At 36.3% G+C, this 17,069-nt stretch overlaps 1 protein-coding gene across 1 annotated transcript; it reads right to left on the bottom strand.

Annotated features, from left to right (window-relative positions):
• Positions 1-328: 328 nt before the first annotated feature.
• On the bottom strand, positions 329-15,043 carry sh3bp5b (SH3-domain binding protein 5b (BTK-associated)). The gene is made up of 9 exons (XM_026283777.1): positions 14,737-15,043; positions 13,858-13,920; positions 11,459-11,587; positions 4,817-4,981; positions 4,612-4,742; positions 4,106-4,148; positions 3,151-3,370; positions 2,614-2,925; positions 329-1,791 (listed from the first exon to the last, which is right to left on the bottom strand). Exons 1-9 carry the CDS (start codon positions 14,815-14,817, stop codon positions 1,577-1,579), a joined length of 1,359 nt encoding a protein of 452 aa, XP_026139562.1. The 5' UTR covers positions 14,818-15,043; the 3' UTR covers positions 329-1,576.
• Positions 15,044-17,069: the final 2,026 nt, after the last annotated feature.

Consider the following 17,069-nt stretch of genomic DNA (forward strand, 5'->3'; position numbering starts at 1 on the left):
TAACAATGTATTAAATAAATTAATCAATAAATAAGAGAGTAATAAATATATTTCTTACCGACGTCAAACGTTTCAGCAAAGTCTCCACAGCATGGCTGGTCTTCCTCAGCACTCGTCAACATCATAATGAATCCGTTTAAAATGAGCGGGAATATTAACGCAACGCTTCGGTTTTATAATGTGGCTAAATATTTGACAGTCGTTATTATGTAACAATTGTAAACAGAAATATTCAGTGATTTAAAGTACGGGAATTGTCGGCATTTTTAATTGAAAATGTAAAATATTTAGCTGTTTGTGATTTCACCATTATGCGAACATTCAAGGATTCATTTTCAGGTAACATTTTATTTCAGTCTGAGAACAATTACACAAGCTTTGTAAACAACATAAGACCAAGTCAAACGCCATTAAATCACTTAAATACTGCTACAAGTTTTCTTACCTCACAATCATGTCTCAAAACGACAGAAGAACGTTTGAAAGGAGAAAAAAACGAATCCAGAGAAAAAAAAAAAGATGAGACACAAGGTCACACAAAAACACCACACAGCCTACCGACTAGACCTGAAGCTGTGCCATCTGTCTCAAAACCAGTAACGTTAGCTACTGCAAGCAGAAGCTGGATGGAGCATTCAGTAATTGACCTCTTCATCAGTGCAGTAAGTCCACCATCGGGATCCAATCATCAGTGCAAGTACAATATATCCAGCTTTTTATGCTACTTTTTGAATCATTGTCTTCCACAAAAACATTGTGAATCAGAAATCTATTGCTCTTTTTCTATTTATATTGAAAGCAATGTTTGTTGTTTACATAGAGAGAGCATCGGGCGGCATGCAGTGGATTTGGCTGGTGGAGGAAGGTGATCGTGACCAGTATGGATCAGCCTGTATCTGCTGCAGGTCCCTGGATGACGCTGAGGTGGTGACCTGTGATGCAGGTAGTTGGCTTTTCTGCCTTGTGAGTCACTGTTACAGCGCAGAAGTTCCTCTGAAGATTTTGAGTCCTTTTTGAAAAAGGACATGCAGGCGAGTCTGTTGAACACCAGGCTGAAGCACGATCATGTGCAGAAGTCCTAGCTATACAAGAACTCAGTAACGGTTCAAACATTATACTGCCACACAAATGACTGTATATTTTCCAATGGCACTGTTACAAAGACATGAAAGACAACCAGTGGCATAAATCTACATCATAACAAATCTCTTAAGCATTTTCTAAGTAAAAAGACAAGTGCTTCTTAACTGACAAGTGCTAACACCATCTTCAGACTCTAGATCTGAAACGTTAATTGTGTTTTACAGAGACATTTGTCTTCTTTTCAAGGCTTAACTCAGTTCGTTGCCCCTCCAGTGGCAGATTTGTCTCCTCAGCACATTGTGTCACAGATTGCTTTTATCACACCCGTGAGATCGAGTGAAAGTTCAGTCTGAAAGTTGACGGAACATTCTAGACAGTGAGACAAATGGGCTGCAATGACACACTGGTGAAGTGGAGGACGGGTGGCTGCCAGTGCCTCTCACACAAAATGTGGATGAATGCATAAGATACATTGGTGTTGCACGCACTGCAGTCACATCCCATCCAGCAGGATTGTGGCTGGGGAGGGGTGCTGAGCCAGACCCCGGGGGTCTCGGCCAATGGTTTTTCTGCTTTCGTTTCGGCTAAGTTTTAGAGAAAGCAGACGGAAACGGCTATCGAGGCCAAAGGTTGTTTTGGTGTTGCTGATACTGTTGTTGTTCTTGAGAACGTTGTCCAGTAAGGCCTCGGCACCTTCTGCTCGGTCACCTTTACGCAAAGATTAAGCCAGTTAACCACATCAATTATGGAGCAAAAATTAAAAAATACAAAAATAAGAATAACAATAGTAAAGATAATAATTATAATAATAATTAAATTGTATATTTTGTCATACACATACATATACATATATGTGTTTGTGTGTATGTGTGTGTGTGTGTGTGTGTGTGTGTGTGTAAATAAATATTGTAATATACATTTTAATTCTATACACTATTGTATAATCTCATGATATTAATAAAAACATTATGGAAATGTTTTATTATATTATAGAATTTTATAATATTATTACTGTATTATAGACTGTTATAATAAAATGTTTCAATAAATTTTTGTATTATAATATTTTACAATGCAATATTTTTGTATTGCATTTTTGTATGTATATTATACATTAAAAAAAATGTAATTTAATTTTGACTGTAATAATATTAATGTAATATTTTTCATAATTGCATGAAATGAATTCTTTGTGTTATATAAATGTAAAAATACGTATTATAACGTAATATCATAAATATTCTAGGTATTTATATAAATTTCTGTGTTAAATGAACAGTCATCCTTAAAAAAAGTGTTACCAAAAAAATTTATTTGTTGAGCTTTTCAGACTAACAAACCACCCAGCTGTCCATCAGTGAGATTAATGAACTCCTCTAGAGGGCACAGGTGCAAGCAAGCAGGAAACCGAGAAAAATGACATTGTCTCACAGGAGAAACAAGAGCAAGCCTTAATGCAATCCCTCACGTGCAAGTGCAGCGGTATTTGGGTCCAATCCGTCAACACAAACATATCTAAGAATATCTCACCTCTCTCTAGGTCACACTCGGGGGAGGAGGCGCCGCTACATTCGCTGCGTGGCCCAAGGATGGGAGACATCAGGCTAAAATCAGACAAAGAGACAGTGCTGGGCAGGTCCAGACTGCAGGGGCGAGAGGAAGGGGTGGGGGAAGTGGAGCTCGGAGAGCCAGAGGAAGAGGAGGATGAGGAGGAGAAAGGACAGGGCAAGTCCAGAGGGCTGTTCGGCCCAGAACTGAAGCTACTGTTGGACTGAGTCTCCGGGTCTTCCTCGGACATGGCACTGGTGCTGCAGTTTTCATCCTCGTAGGACCCAGATGCCACTGCAGGAAGACAGAGAGGAAAAATCAGACAAGGTGACACAGGCTCTGAAACATTCTTAAGCGTGTTAAAGGACAATATTTGTTTTTTTGTTTGAACTGAATGAGGATCTATATCAGTGTAATATTATATTGTATAATAGACAGATTCTATGTCTTATCTACAGAGTTACTAAGTAAGTAGTTCTACTTGAAAAAATATTTAAGCACAAGATAATTGGTACTCACTAGAAATTCCATCAGACTCCAATTTGAAGCCAGACAGGTCTTCACCAATGACACCATCACCCTCTGCCCCTACGCCTCTCTCTCGTGAGCCTATGCCTGAGGAGCGTCTGCGCTCATGGATCTCATCAGAGATCATCTCCAGGTTTCTCAGGGCTGACTTATATTCCCCTTTAGCATTTGTCAGCTTGGCCTGGAGGTCATCCACATTCTTTTTCAGTTGCTTAAGAGGTAAGGACAGAAAAAAAATAACCTGACATTGAAAACATTATATGTAAACATGGTCTAAAAAAATGAAATAAAAATAACTGACAAATACAATGAACAAAATTATTTTGGCCAGCCTAAAGGCACACCTGTGCAATAATCATGCTGTCTAATCAGCATCTGGATATGCAACACCTGTGAGGTGGATGGATTACCTCGGCAAAGTGCTCACTAACACTGATTTAGACAGATTATTGTATAATATTTGAGAGGCCTTTTGTGTACATAGAAAGAGTCTTAGATCTTCTCGAGTTCAGCTCATGAAAAATATTTTCTTAATATATATTTGAGAAGATTTGCTAAGATCTGTTCTTAATCCAGTTGCAATACATTTTTAAGCATAAACCTACTGAAATTTGATTAAATATATACTTAAAATAAGATAAAAGCTATATGCAAAAAGGGTAAGAAAATAAACTTAGAGATGAAGTTTACCCAAAAACAAACAAAAAAAAGTTGGAAAAAAATGCTGTGCAAGTCAATAGCTACCAGCATTCTGCAAAAATACCTTTTTTATGTTCAGCAGAAGTAAAAGTTTTATCTTGTGAAATTTTGTAAATGTTTTAAGAATCAAGTGATTGATAAACTTTTTTAAATAGGATAAGATATTTAGACAGGGGAAAACAAGACAAAATTCTCATACTCCTGTATTTATCATGTATTAACATTTCCATGAGTCACATTTAAGTACCTCAAGCTGCAAATAATATTTTGCCTTCATTTCAAAGTAGGGCCTGAAAAGGATAGAAGGAGAAAGTGATTAGTGCTACTGTAAAGACCTATAAATAACATCATACATATCACCATGGCAACTGTCCATGTATGCTGACACATTAGGCAAATACTGAGTGAGACAATAAGAAGGGATCAGCTTCCCTATGATCCTGCTGAGTCACGATCACTGGTGAGAAACCCACCCTAGACTAGATATTATTTGGTTTACCATGAGTCTAGTCTCACAGACGCTTGACTCTCTGCATAAAATATGGACAAAAACTACCAACTTGGACTGGAAGATGCTATCTGCTGAAATTGCTAGTAAATCCACTATAACAACAAAGAAAACCTACAGTTCCCATAAACGCATAACCCAGCAATTTTGAGTGCAATATGCATCAGACATGTTACACAAAGACTATTACAAGCTTCCATGGTTTCACTGAATGCTTGTGTGTTAACAGAATAATCGGTGCATACTTAGACTTGTTGATGGTGCGTTTGAGCTTCTTCTCCAGCTGTTTCATATGGCTCATGGCAGCGGTGTATTTAGCAGCGGTCTCCTTGTGCAGAAGCTCACTGCGTGTTTTTATCTGCTCGGCCTCCATCACCTACTCACCAAAAGTTTTTTTTAGTGTTTTCTGGTACACTTCAATCTATCATCCCACACTTTTGCATCACTCACTCGCTGTGTTGCGTGGTTGAGCATCTCCTGCCATGCAGAGTCAAATTGCCGCTTATCATCCTCCAACAGCTTCTGTTCAGCCAGAGCGATGGTCTCTTTGGCCGCCTGCAGTACCTCCGTTGCCCTCTGGAAGTCTTGTGTGGATCTCTGTGCTTCCAGCTGAGTCTGTGGAACAGGTAGAGGGCAGGAGCATCAACCATGCGTGTCTGATGACAAAGACAGCAGCCAGGGCTCCGTCATGATTAAACTTTGAGCAGGAGAGTGCTGGCAGATGTAAACCCCCTGCTCAGAGTACCAGCTGGCTAGAGACCTTGAGGCTCAATGCCTAACCACTTCCATTAAAAACACTGCCTGGATAATAAGAAAATAATTTGATACTGATGAATGCAAACAGTAGTAACCAGCAATATTAACTAGCTAATTATTGATAGAATATAAACATAATCGGGCAGTAAGTAAATAAACAAACACACACTTGTTATTAGCTTTAACTCTTAATTTATTCAAATTAATTTAATTTATGCTACAATTATCTGCACACTTTTATGTATTGTTCTTCTAAATAAAATAAATCAAATTATTACATATTAAAATAAACACACACGTGTGTGTGTGTGTGTGTGTGTGTGTGTGTGTGTGTGTGTGTGTGTGTGTGTATATAATTTTTTTTTTTTTTTACACACACACACACACACACACACACACACACACTATAATGAACCATAAGTAAAAAAAAAAAACAAAAAAAAAAAACTGTATTATGACCGAACATACAATTTTACACAATAGTAATCAACAATGTAGATAATTTATGAGGCAATGAGAGTGAGAAACTTTACTCCCGCACAGAACATCCTGTATCTTGACATAGTGACATATTAAAGTCGCACTTGAACTTCCTTCATGGGGAATTAAAGCCAGCCATGCTAAAGCCGTGCAAACATAATTCTTTTTTATTCCTTCACTTTTAAACTTTAATCTCCAAGTTACTCCCACTGACAGAAAAGCCTGCGGAAATCTCTTACTGATTCAGCCTACTTAGCCAAACAAAGCTAGTTGGAAATAAGTTTTCCAGCCAACCAATGGCAAGGAGGCAGTTTTACACTTTGAAGTGATTTACAGTGTAGAACAGGGATCCTCAAATCTGGACCTGGAGATCCACTTTCCTGCCGAGTTTGGCTCTAACCTTAAATCAAACACACCTGAGAATTCTAATCAATGTCTTTGGGATCATTAGAAAATCACAGGCAGGTGGCTTTGATCAGGGTTTGAGCCAAACTCTGCAGTGCATTGGACCTACAGGGCAAAATTTGAGGAAGGGGGGTGTAGAGAGATCATGTAATTAAACTCAATTTAGAGAAAAATACAAGGTTGATGTAAATGGAATATTACTAATGACATCAATCTATCGATCTATCCATCTAACCATGCATATTTAGGCGTATAAAACATCATGGTGCCATTTTAAGCTAAAACTAAACTGATTCTATTGGAAGAGAGCAGCAAGAATATTCTACCTAACATTTTGTTTTATTGTTTTAAGATGAAAAAATACAGGCTAGTCATTGCAAACAGTGATTTTCATGATAAAACTGAAGAGTTTGAATATGTCTGTGATTCACTTCTGTACTATAAGACCTTAAATGCCATGAGACAGAACACTGAATATGTACAGTATCAAACCCTGGAAATGGCCGTCCCACAGATATGCAGTAATCCCAGGGATAATCCTCTACCTTTCCTCCAATCTGACCTATCATTGGCTTTCATTCATTTGAGACCGCTAAATCCATTTACCTTTTATTCCCTCTTCACTCCATCCCTTCTTCACTCATGCACAGGCTATTTTTAGCTCAGACTTCAAAGTTGATGTGATGCTGCCGCATTGCCACACTGACAGCAGGAGATCGCTGCAGACGGCAGGACAGACCTCAAATCCAATCAGTAAAGGACACAGACGGATGGAAAGGCTGGTGTGGAAAGTTGTGATACGAGTCTATTTTAGCAACATAAAACATAAGACAATCCTCAAGCTATATGACTTTAAAAATGGCCAGTACACTATAGAATTCAGCAGACGTCAAAGCTTTGGAAGCTTTCATGTTCATGCACGGGTATATATTTTTTTAAATATTCATTAAAATTATACTCAAAGGTACTCTGGGGTCAAAATCGATTTCCTGAGTAGTAGTGTGTTAATATTAAGTGCTTTAAATCAGCTCCACGGCACAGTGAGGCATTGAAATTAACTATTTAACAAGCAGCGCAAAAAAAAAAAAAAAATTATTTTTTTTTTCAAGTGATTTCATTTCAGCTGACTTTTACACAGAGAGGCTGATTATCAATTTTACAGAAGTACAGAAAATATACTTCTTTTGTTAAAAAGTCCTATTAATTCAAAGCTTTATCCTCTTTCAAACCCGATTTGATTGACTACAGCTTTAACCACATTCTGATCAAAATTAATACATAGGTAATCTCAAAATGAGATGTTTTGGGTCAATGTCGACCCAGTTGATATGCTGTTTTGATGTTCTTAACCAATTGTCTTGGTTCTGACAAAACTAAAGACATTTGAGATACTTGTATGCATCATCTATTACATGGAATGAAAACAAGGCCATTGTGTCACTTTCTGACCTGGAGATCATCCTACTGATGACTAATGCTTTTATTGCTTCAACGCACACTGGACTGGGACTTCAAGCTTAAACGTGCGACTTCAAAGATCATCTTATCAAACGTTTCTTCAGAAGAAAATAAACCTTGGACTGAATTGGGGCTGAAAATACATTAGATAAAATAAAATAAACCCCAAATTCTGTAACCAAGGGGTCAAGTATAGCTTAATGCTGGGAAATATAGCTATTCTGAACCAACTTATTGTTAAAAGATTATTGACTGAAGGCGGAAGGCAGCAGAGAGGTTTTGACTCAAACTGATTGCCGTAAATCTGCTTTGGTGTCATGTGGTCACCATTATAACAGTTCTACCAAGCAAGCAAGCATACATGCATTCCAATTCCCAATTCCCCAGCAGAGGTCATGAGGACTAATGGACACAATTTTCACCCTCATTCCTCGGAGTACTCTGGTTTATTAACTTCCTGCCAACATATATGTCATGTGAGGATTGATACAGAAAAACAATCATTTCAATCAGAGAAGAGTGGGAAAGATGATAGGTAGCCACGGATGAGATAAAGGCATTTACAACCACCCCTCTTGACTTACAGTCAAACATTGCAGAATATTATCAGAGGGGTTTCATTGCACTGCCTCAATATGACTCAATGTTTGACTGCCAAAATGATGTAATAGAGTATACTAACAGATTTTCCTTACATAACAGAGCAACAGAAAACTGAATTTTGCACTGTTGCCATTAGCTTTTCAGAGTTCAAAGAGGGACTGAACCATCCAAGAAAGGCACATTGTAGTTAATAGGTGAATTAGGTCCAGTTTAAGCATATTTGATGCTGTATAATGATTTAAAACATTAGGGCAGAGAAAGGATACTAGTAATGCTGTGTTTATACATACATCCATCCTTTTTTTCATACTATGTCTACTCGTCCATACAACATGATAGAACCTTGAAAAACACAAACATATAATATTGGCTTTAAGGTCACATTTAGGGCATCTGAGATCCTCATACAATGAAGGAATGTATATTCAAACTACTCCTTTTTATGAGAAGGCAGAAGTGCTGCAGTGGCACTCTGAAGAGAGTTGGATGACACTCGCATATAGCTGCAGGTGTTTTAGCTGTACCGCTCATCTAAACAATGCTTAGTTCTCAAAGAGCTAAATGAGACCATTGAAATTATTATTGGATATGACAAATCGGGAGCATAAAGGTCCTTGCCTGTGTTTAAGTGCACTCTGAGGGCACATAACTTCAAAAAGATCTCCCTGGCTCTTCTAAAACAGACGAGTTTAGTGTTATATGTAGACAGAGTCTAATTTTTTACAGTATAAGCATTGGTACTCATTACCACACTCTACATTGTTGTTATATAATGATTAGCCAAACACAAGAATAGCAAATCATTATGCAAGTTATTTACATACAGAAGTCTCAATAGTACAAGAGCAAAAACAGAATGTTTAAAAGTTATCATATAATTAAAATAAATTTAAATTTAATTAAGCAAAGGTGCATTATATTTACAGTTGTAAAGTTTTTTTGTTTGCTGATAAATGCAGTTCATCTTTTTATTCATTAAAGACTGTGTTGCCTGAATTAATTAAAAATAAAGCTTTAAACATTTTTGCACAAAATTGAAAAATTATATATCATTGTTTCCACAAAACACCAAGCAACAGAACTTGAGTACTGGACTGGAGTAATGGTTGCTGAAAAGACCAACACAGAAATAAATTACATATATTAAAATATATTAAAATAGAAAATGGTTATTTAAAACTGTAATTAATTAATTATTTTTTTTTACTATATTACCATTTTTACTGTAGTCAAATCAACTTTTCTCCCAAACCCAGTCGTGTAAATGTCCAAGACAACATTGAGCCCCATTGACTTTTATTAAACAGCCAAAAAAGTATCTTCTATTGTGTTCTGCAGAAGAAGGATACAGGTTTGGAACAACATAAGGGTGAATAAATTCCTTTAATACTACCAAAATACTAAATCACATAACTTCAAAAATTTTATTTAGTATTCAACTTTGTAAAAATGTTTCAAGCCTCTTGAATAATAATGCTTAATAATAATAATAATAATAATAATAATAATAATAATAAGAATAATAATAATGCTACAAATCATTTTACAAGCATACTGAAAGAGCATTACACAGAAGCTGAAAAACTGATGTATATATGAGTGTATATGAGAAGGAATACGTCCATGCATTATTTAGAAGAGCTCTTAATGAGATATGTGTTGTGAATTATTAATATGAGAACAGCGCTGAAAAATCTTTCAACCTCGCATCAGCAAACCAGTCATACACGGTGATGTTACACTTTCCTGCATTCATTATACCTCATCACGGATTCCATCTAAACTCAAGAGTCTTCAACTGCTTTCAGAGCTGAGATACTGACAGAAGCCCTGTGATCCCTGCAATTTTTTTAAAAGTATTCTGATGGACCCTTGACAATTGTATGAGTGTAAACTAGACTTTAAAGTGGGCCAATCGAAGCACATCAAAGCACAGATCTAGGAAATGCTCTAGCTTGATGAACAAGCGGTTTAAACCTCTGAACAAGAGGTGTTAACTTCTGAAGGTTACAGTACAATTCCATGGTACCTTTAAAAATGAGACCCTGCTTTTTATTCAGTGAGACACTGGAATGCATAAGCTCTACAATACACTGTAGTCGGAAATCTACAATCTGAAAAAAGGAAGTAATAAATCAAGAACAAGCTCAGAAGAAAAATATTTTCCCTCTATATAAGGTCTTATTTGAATTGGGTGGGGGGGGTTTCCACTGATGTTTCTGACTAAAACTGGCAACAGAGGTCATACATGGTGACTGGAAATATTTTTCTAAATATATTAGAGGAAATTTAAGGGGAGATGGTCAGTGAGAGACAGTGCAGGGGTGGGGGAAAGAAAGACACAACAGAGGAGAGAAGAGAGAGACATGAGACCGATCATGCAGAGTATAGACAAGCCTGACATCTCTTTTATACATATGGAAACTCATAAAATCACATCAGGAGAACTTTGAGGCTTGTAGTCCATGTTTGAATATTTTTTCTTAGCTTTGTGGCCATCATTATGATACTTTAATTTATTGTTTAAGTGTTAGTCTTGCTTTTCGCCAAGAGGCAACTGGTGTATCAAATTAGAATAACCTGTCAGTATAAAAGCACATCCTTCAACAAAATGAAGATGGTTTAAACCAGTTCAAACTAATTACCACCACATTTTTCATAATGAAGGACCTCGACAACCCAGACAGGACTGTTTCCATAAAAACACTGCAGTTTGTCCCTGTGGAAAACAAGAACTTTTAAGGGCACATCTCTCTCTTAAGAAAACTGCCTAAAAAAATCCAGTGCTTTGTCAGTGAAACTAAATAGGCCATTTATAATTCTTCTTTCATGGAGTGAAAAACACAACACTCTAAACTGCCTTGCCCTAGTTTCAGAGCAAGTCAGCGCTCCTGTTGTAACTGATTCAGTCAATTAAAGTTCACTAAGTGTTGTATAAAAATCTGAGGAACTTTGCTTTTAAAAGGAAGTCGAAGCAAATGTAACATTTTACACCCCTTTCTTCATAACTCCAGCTGCAAAGGCACTAACCGAGATAAACTGATAATCTGCTCTTAAAATAGCACAGGCTCTAGAAAAAAAGAGAACTGAGATTTGAGCATTTAACCATTCACTCTCTCTCAGTGTTTTGTGCCCCCGCTAAATGAAGCCAACCACCTGAGACAAATCTAGAGGTAATGCTACTGTGCCATCCAGCTTATAGCAGATAACAAGAAGACAGCACAGCAATCTCTAGAGAGGGATAAAAGAAAACACACCACAGACAACATGCCACCATGACCACATGCCACCACAAAATGGTGTTATGCCAACTAAAAACAGACGTTGTGTGGGTGAAGTTGGCTTTAGGAAGATGATATTGGGTTCTTGTTTTGATTTTCTTGGCCTTACCTGCCGTGCCACCCGCCGGGCCTCCCAGTAGGGTTTCGATTCCTCCACTGCTTTCCCAATCTTCTTCACCAGCTCGTCTAACTTTAGAGTAGCTTCCACCAGCACGGAGCGAAACTTTTGCCTGGCATCCTGGAGATGGACAAAAAATAAACAATCAACAGTTTACGTTCAGGGATGTACAGTAAAAGCCGCTCCCCCTGAACCAGTGTTGCCAAGTCTGCGGTTGTTTTTCATGTCTGCGGGTCGAAGCGATCCCAACACAAATAACGTGATGTTTAGCCCCTAAAATACAAATTTTACCAAGGGAACCCCGCCAAAATAAATGCTTTTATTGGCCAGAACGAAACACAATTGGTATAGTTTTGAGAATTGGGCAAGTTTTGTTTTGAAAACCTGCCAACCCTGATCTGAACACACGTGCTGGAGATATACTACTAACAAAGTCCTTTTAGGCAAGTCGTGCCACCCGGCCGCCATCTTGGCAACACCTCCGGGAAGCTATTTCAGACTAACAAGACCAGGCTCCTATATATATATATATATATATTTAAATATATTATTTTAATATATCATTTTAATTTTGCCCATAATATACAAATAATCATCAGCTTATTGGTATCAGCCAGAATTATAATTGTTACTTGCAAAAGTGTTTAAAGTTTTATTTTTAATTCATTCAGGCAAAACAGTATATCAGTACTTATAGGTATGAATCAGAATTATAATAATATTAAATATAATTTTGTGTACATTTTATTCAAAACATTACTGGTGATGCATAGACCAAACCAGCTAATAGCTAATAGACCAAACCATTTGGTAGATCATGCCTACCAAAATAATCTTACATGTTGTGATGAGTTGAGTTGAGTTGAGTTGGCACTAACAAACTTTACATAATGTTCCATATTGATTTAGTAAATCAAATTAGTTATTGGTGACACAAGGGATGTTATGCAACTACATACATATTAGGCACTCTAAGAATTACACAGTCAAGATATTTTAAACGCTTGATGCCCTTGGAATTCTGGAAAGTTTTCAATTTGTCATGGCATTCGGGTCAACTGCTTTGCAAATGAAAAAGGGCTATACATAAAAAGAGAGCAAAATTAGTTTATTTGATTTGCAAGAAGATCTGTGAAGATGTCTAAAGCTCACTGAAAATACGCCTTTCACTTGCGTTGTAAAGCTTATTCATAAAGGTAATTAAATCATTATTTTATATTTTTTGCTCAAGGCAAAGTAATGAGATCAAACCCAGTTCGTCAAAACACAGATTGATTATTTGCAACAGCCAAACATTCCAGGAAAATTAAGCTTTGAAGTGCAACATGGCTACTGACACAAAAGGAACATTAATTTGGATGACAGCCAAACAGCTCAATTATGGGATTCTTATAACAATCAGAAGTGTTGTATTCAGGAAACTCTGCACAAGCAGAGATACATATTTCTACAGCATGAACTACTGTCATTTCTTCACTGTTGTGCATGTGTGAAACAACGTAGAAGCTTACCTTGATGTCTTAAGATGGTTAGAGAAGTCTTGGCTTATAAAGACTGTCTAGAATAACCTCAGGGTCCCTCATCTTCCCTCACTAAATTTCACATGCAGTTAACATATACCCTACTTTATTCATTTAATCTACAGAAAAACAGCTTGCTCATATGTCCACTGTGCAAGACTGTGTTTTGCTGATGTTTTAATATGAAGGACACAATAAGAATCCTATTTAGGCCAAGTAAACAAAGCTGGACTGCCAGAGAAACCAGCAAACAGTTGAGTATTTCTCCTTCGGCTTCTGTTTTTGACTCACAATCAGACTAAAGACTAGCTAGGTCATTTTATTCAATTATTACATTAGGACATGCCCGAACAATGAACTACGTGGCATTGGGAAAATTCAGTGCAACCAAAGTGACCACATGACTGACCCTGAACAGCTGAGTGTGTTTTTGTTTTAACATGTCCTTGTTTACTGCGTGCAGGCAGTGTCTAAAAAAGTTCTGCATGGGTAAAAATGAAAAGATAAGAAAGCAAAATAACACCACATCACATTACTTATCACTTCATTTTAAAATTCAATTAAAGCGTTAAAAAAAAGTAGTTTAATTTGTACTTTTTTTGTGTGTGTGTGAATTGCAATATTCTCTTTTTACTGGACACAAGTTCCAGTCACTTATGGTGCTCAGAGAACACTTGATCTCTTGCATAATGCTGATATTATAACCATGGTTCAAAATTCAAACGAAAAAGAGGTGACAGATTAAAAATAAATAAATAAAAAATAATAATAAACATTGGATGAGGCATTTTCCTTATTAGAACAAGATTAAACTGACAAAACTATTTTAAGGAAAAAAAAACTTTTAGATATAGGATTGTGAAGTCATACCTCAAGCTCAGTTTCACATCTGTTGATGTCATCTGTGGACTGATTTAGCTTCTCAAGCTCTCCCTATAAAGAAAACTCAGAGTCAAAAATCTGAAATAGGGACATATTCCACGGATGAATTCATTTCTGTGTTTCATAGACTGCAGTAGCACAAAAAAGAAATAGAGAAGTGGGTTTATGTTGCATATGTATATATGTTGATAGGGGGACAGTGGAAAACTCCAAAGCAGCAATGCTTTAAAAGACGACATTTGATGCAGTCTTTCCATGTCCGCTTATTACAATCAGCTAAATACAATTAGTCGCTAAATGGGCAGTCTCCAGTTGCGTTTTATTATAATTATTATTTCTGAAACTGATAGTTCTTTACATCCATAGTAGCATATGGCCGAATGAAGCACGTTCAACCAGCACTTGTTATTAGCTATAGTTTGTTTCGCCATTTCATTCCTGTTTCTTGCCTTTCTCGATTTTATCAAAATTGAGCAATTTTTGAGTTTATTCTACAAAGGATTATATCGATTGAACAAGGATATTTTCACTGCGATCGAAACCCAGCGTCGTTTCTTTCAGGCGTCTTGTTTGTTTTGTCAGAGCTAGTTTTTCCTCTGAGATCTGGCAACACTGAATTGGGGCACTCTGTGCCGCAGACGAGCCGTCAATTAAAAAATCAAGTTGCGGCGAAATAATCAATAATTCCCCTCCGGATCAAGGAGTCAATATAGAAATTAACATGCAAAGTCACTGATAAGCAAAATATGATGTAATCCAACCAACTAAATCGATGTGTAAATGCAACGAGGGCATTTGAAGCGATCGCTCCTTTCATCTCATTCGAAAGATTGACATGCTTTTAAACAAATATAAATGGCAGTCTACCTGGATTCTCGGGTCCACCTCTTCTTCCTCGGGTGATTCAAATTCTTCATCCGACCTGTTCTCCTTGTCTGAACTGTCCATAATTTTTATTATTATTATTATCTTGCCAAATAAATTATTTAAAGGAATGTCCTCCTGTGAGGTGAATGCTAAATATGTGTCCGTTAGATATTATTACACACAGATCGCCGAGATCATTCCCTCACACTGTCTGGATCCCTCATTTAAAGAGAGAGATGCTGAGATGCACACAGACACACAGACACACAGCTGTGCCGCATGTAAGCCGTGAAGACAAGGTGAAGACTGTCCCCGCCCCCTTCGCTTTTGTCTCAGTCTCTCTCTCCAGCTCAGCGCTTACTGGGGCTGAATGTCAAATTGTTGACGGTGACAAAAAAGCTTTGTCTAAAGAGAAAGCAATGGACTTCCAGTGTTGGACCTGATATCTGTACAGGTGTCATTTCACATAAAATTTTGCCTGCTTTGCCAGTAATGAATATGAAAACGAAATATAAAAATTAATAGCTGACGCAAACTTTTATTATTTGCCTACAGGCGTTACATAGCATAAGAAAAAAATCCATCCTTTAACTTTTCATTTTTATCCATTTTAACTTTATTTATTTATTTATTTATTTATTTTTCTAGATGTATTGTACTTGCCCAATCCCTATTTTCCACACTTCTAATTGCTTTACGTATGACATTTTAATTGAAAAACAAAATATCAGCCTAAATCTGCTATTTTTGATCTATCTATCTATCTATCTATCTATCTATCTATCTATCTATCTATCTATCTATCTATCTATCTATCTATCTATCTATCTATCTATCTATCTATCTATAATAGCCTATATTCTAATAAATCAATACTTTTTTTTATTATTTATGTCATTTATTTTTTATAATAAAATATTTTAAACAATAATGATATTTTCTTTATGCATAAGTAAATATTCCTCTTTTTTTTATAACATAATCTTTTAGGTTAGTCAGTTGAGGATCTCAAAATGTTACTATTATCATGATAGGCTACTTGAACAACGGATTATTACAAATTGTATATTTATTGAAATTTCAGCAATAAAATCTTATCTTATAAGCCCTGCATATCATGTTGTTAAGAAGTATATAGCTGAATGTGAACCATTTTACTGTTTTAATGCAGCTATGTCCCATTGATGAATACAAATTATTAGAATTTGAAGACCTTGAGGCCTCATCTTTTCAAAATAAAGGAGGCACTCATTGCATTTGAATGACCCTTTGGGAAAGTTTTCCAAAAACATTCATCATTATTATCTTCATTATAGCCTAAAATCATATCTCCAGTGCCAAAATGTTCTCAAGGCATGATTAGATATGCCAGACAGTTTGTTAATCTTCCTAAAACGCATGACATCAAAACTATTAAATGAGTCAAAGGATCGTTTGACTTGTGATTAAAGGTCTATTGAACTTTATGTACAGATTTGCAGAGCAATACTTAAATTCTTGATATAGCATGATGTGATATAACACTCCTGCATTTTGTGGCATGATATTAATGTATTGCACATACCTATTCTGTACCACAAGAGGGCAGTTTATGATGATATGATATGCCCCAATTAGATGCCTCTTTTGAGCTAACCTATTTAAGCAAATAATTAAAACTACTGTAAGTTTGCATGAATTGAGTGTGTTTTCACCAAGGGATTTACTTGTTTTGTTTGCTGAAGTCTTTGGCTTCTGGCTCTTGTGTCTGTCCATGGAGTGTAGCCTCTTCTGCGCTTCTGATCTTACATAGACAGACAGAAGTGCATTAATAATCTCATTACTCAGTTGCATTACTGATAATATTCATCACATGGTAGACACATAAACTGAAGTGTTCACTTGAAAGATGCACCATCTTCTATTTACATAAGATGATTAAAGTGCAATCCTTTATTCAGTTTCTCTTCACTAAACTGTGACCTTTTTTTCTAACAAGGACCCCAGATCTTGTGTCTCAACAAAAAAGTTTTTGAAAGAACCGCTGAACCACATGTGCTGCTTGGGCACCGAGAAGGACCAGGGCACATTTTATTGGCTTAAAAACATACTTCACTAAAAGTGTTTCTTTGATAGTTCCTAATATTGTCAACACTTTTTGATTCATGTTTTGATACACATATATCACATATATCATATATATATATATATATATATATATATATATATATATATATATATATATATATATATATATATATATATATATGCAATCGGATATATTATTATTATTTTATCTGTAAAAGTCTCCAAAAGTGCAAGTATGTGGTGTCCTGGCCTTAAAATGACAGAAG

Source organism: Carassius auratus, chromosome 16 (genome assembly GCF_003368295.1).
Source record: "Carassius auratus strain Wakin chromosome 16, ASM336829v1, whole genome shotgun sequence".
NCBI lineage: Eukaryota > Metazoa > Chordata > Actinopteri > Cypriniformes > Cyprinidae > Carassius > Carassius auratus.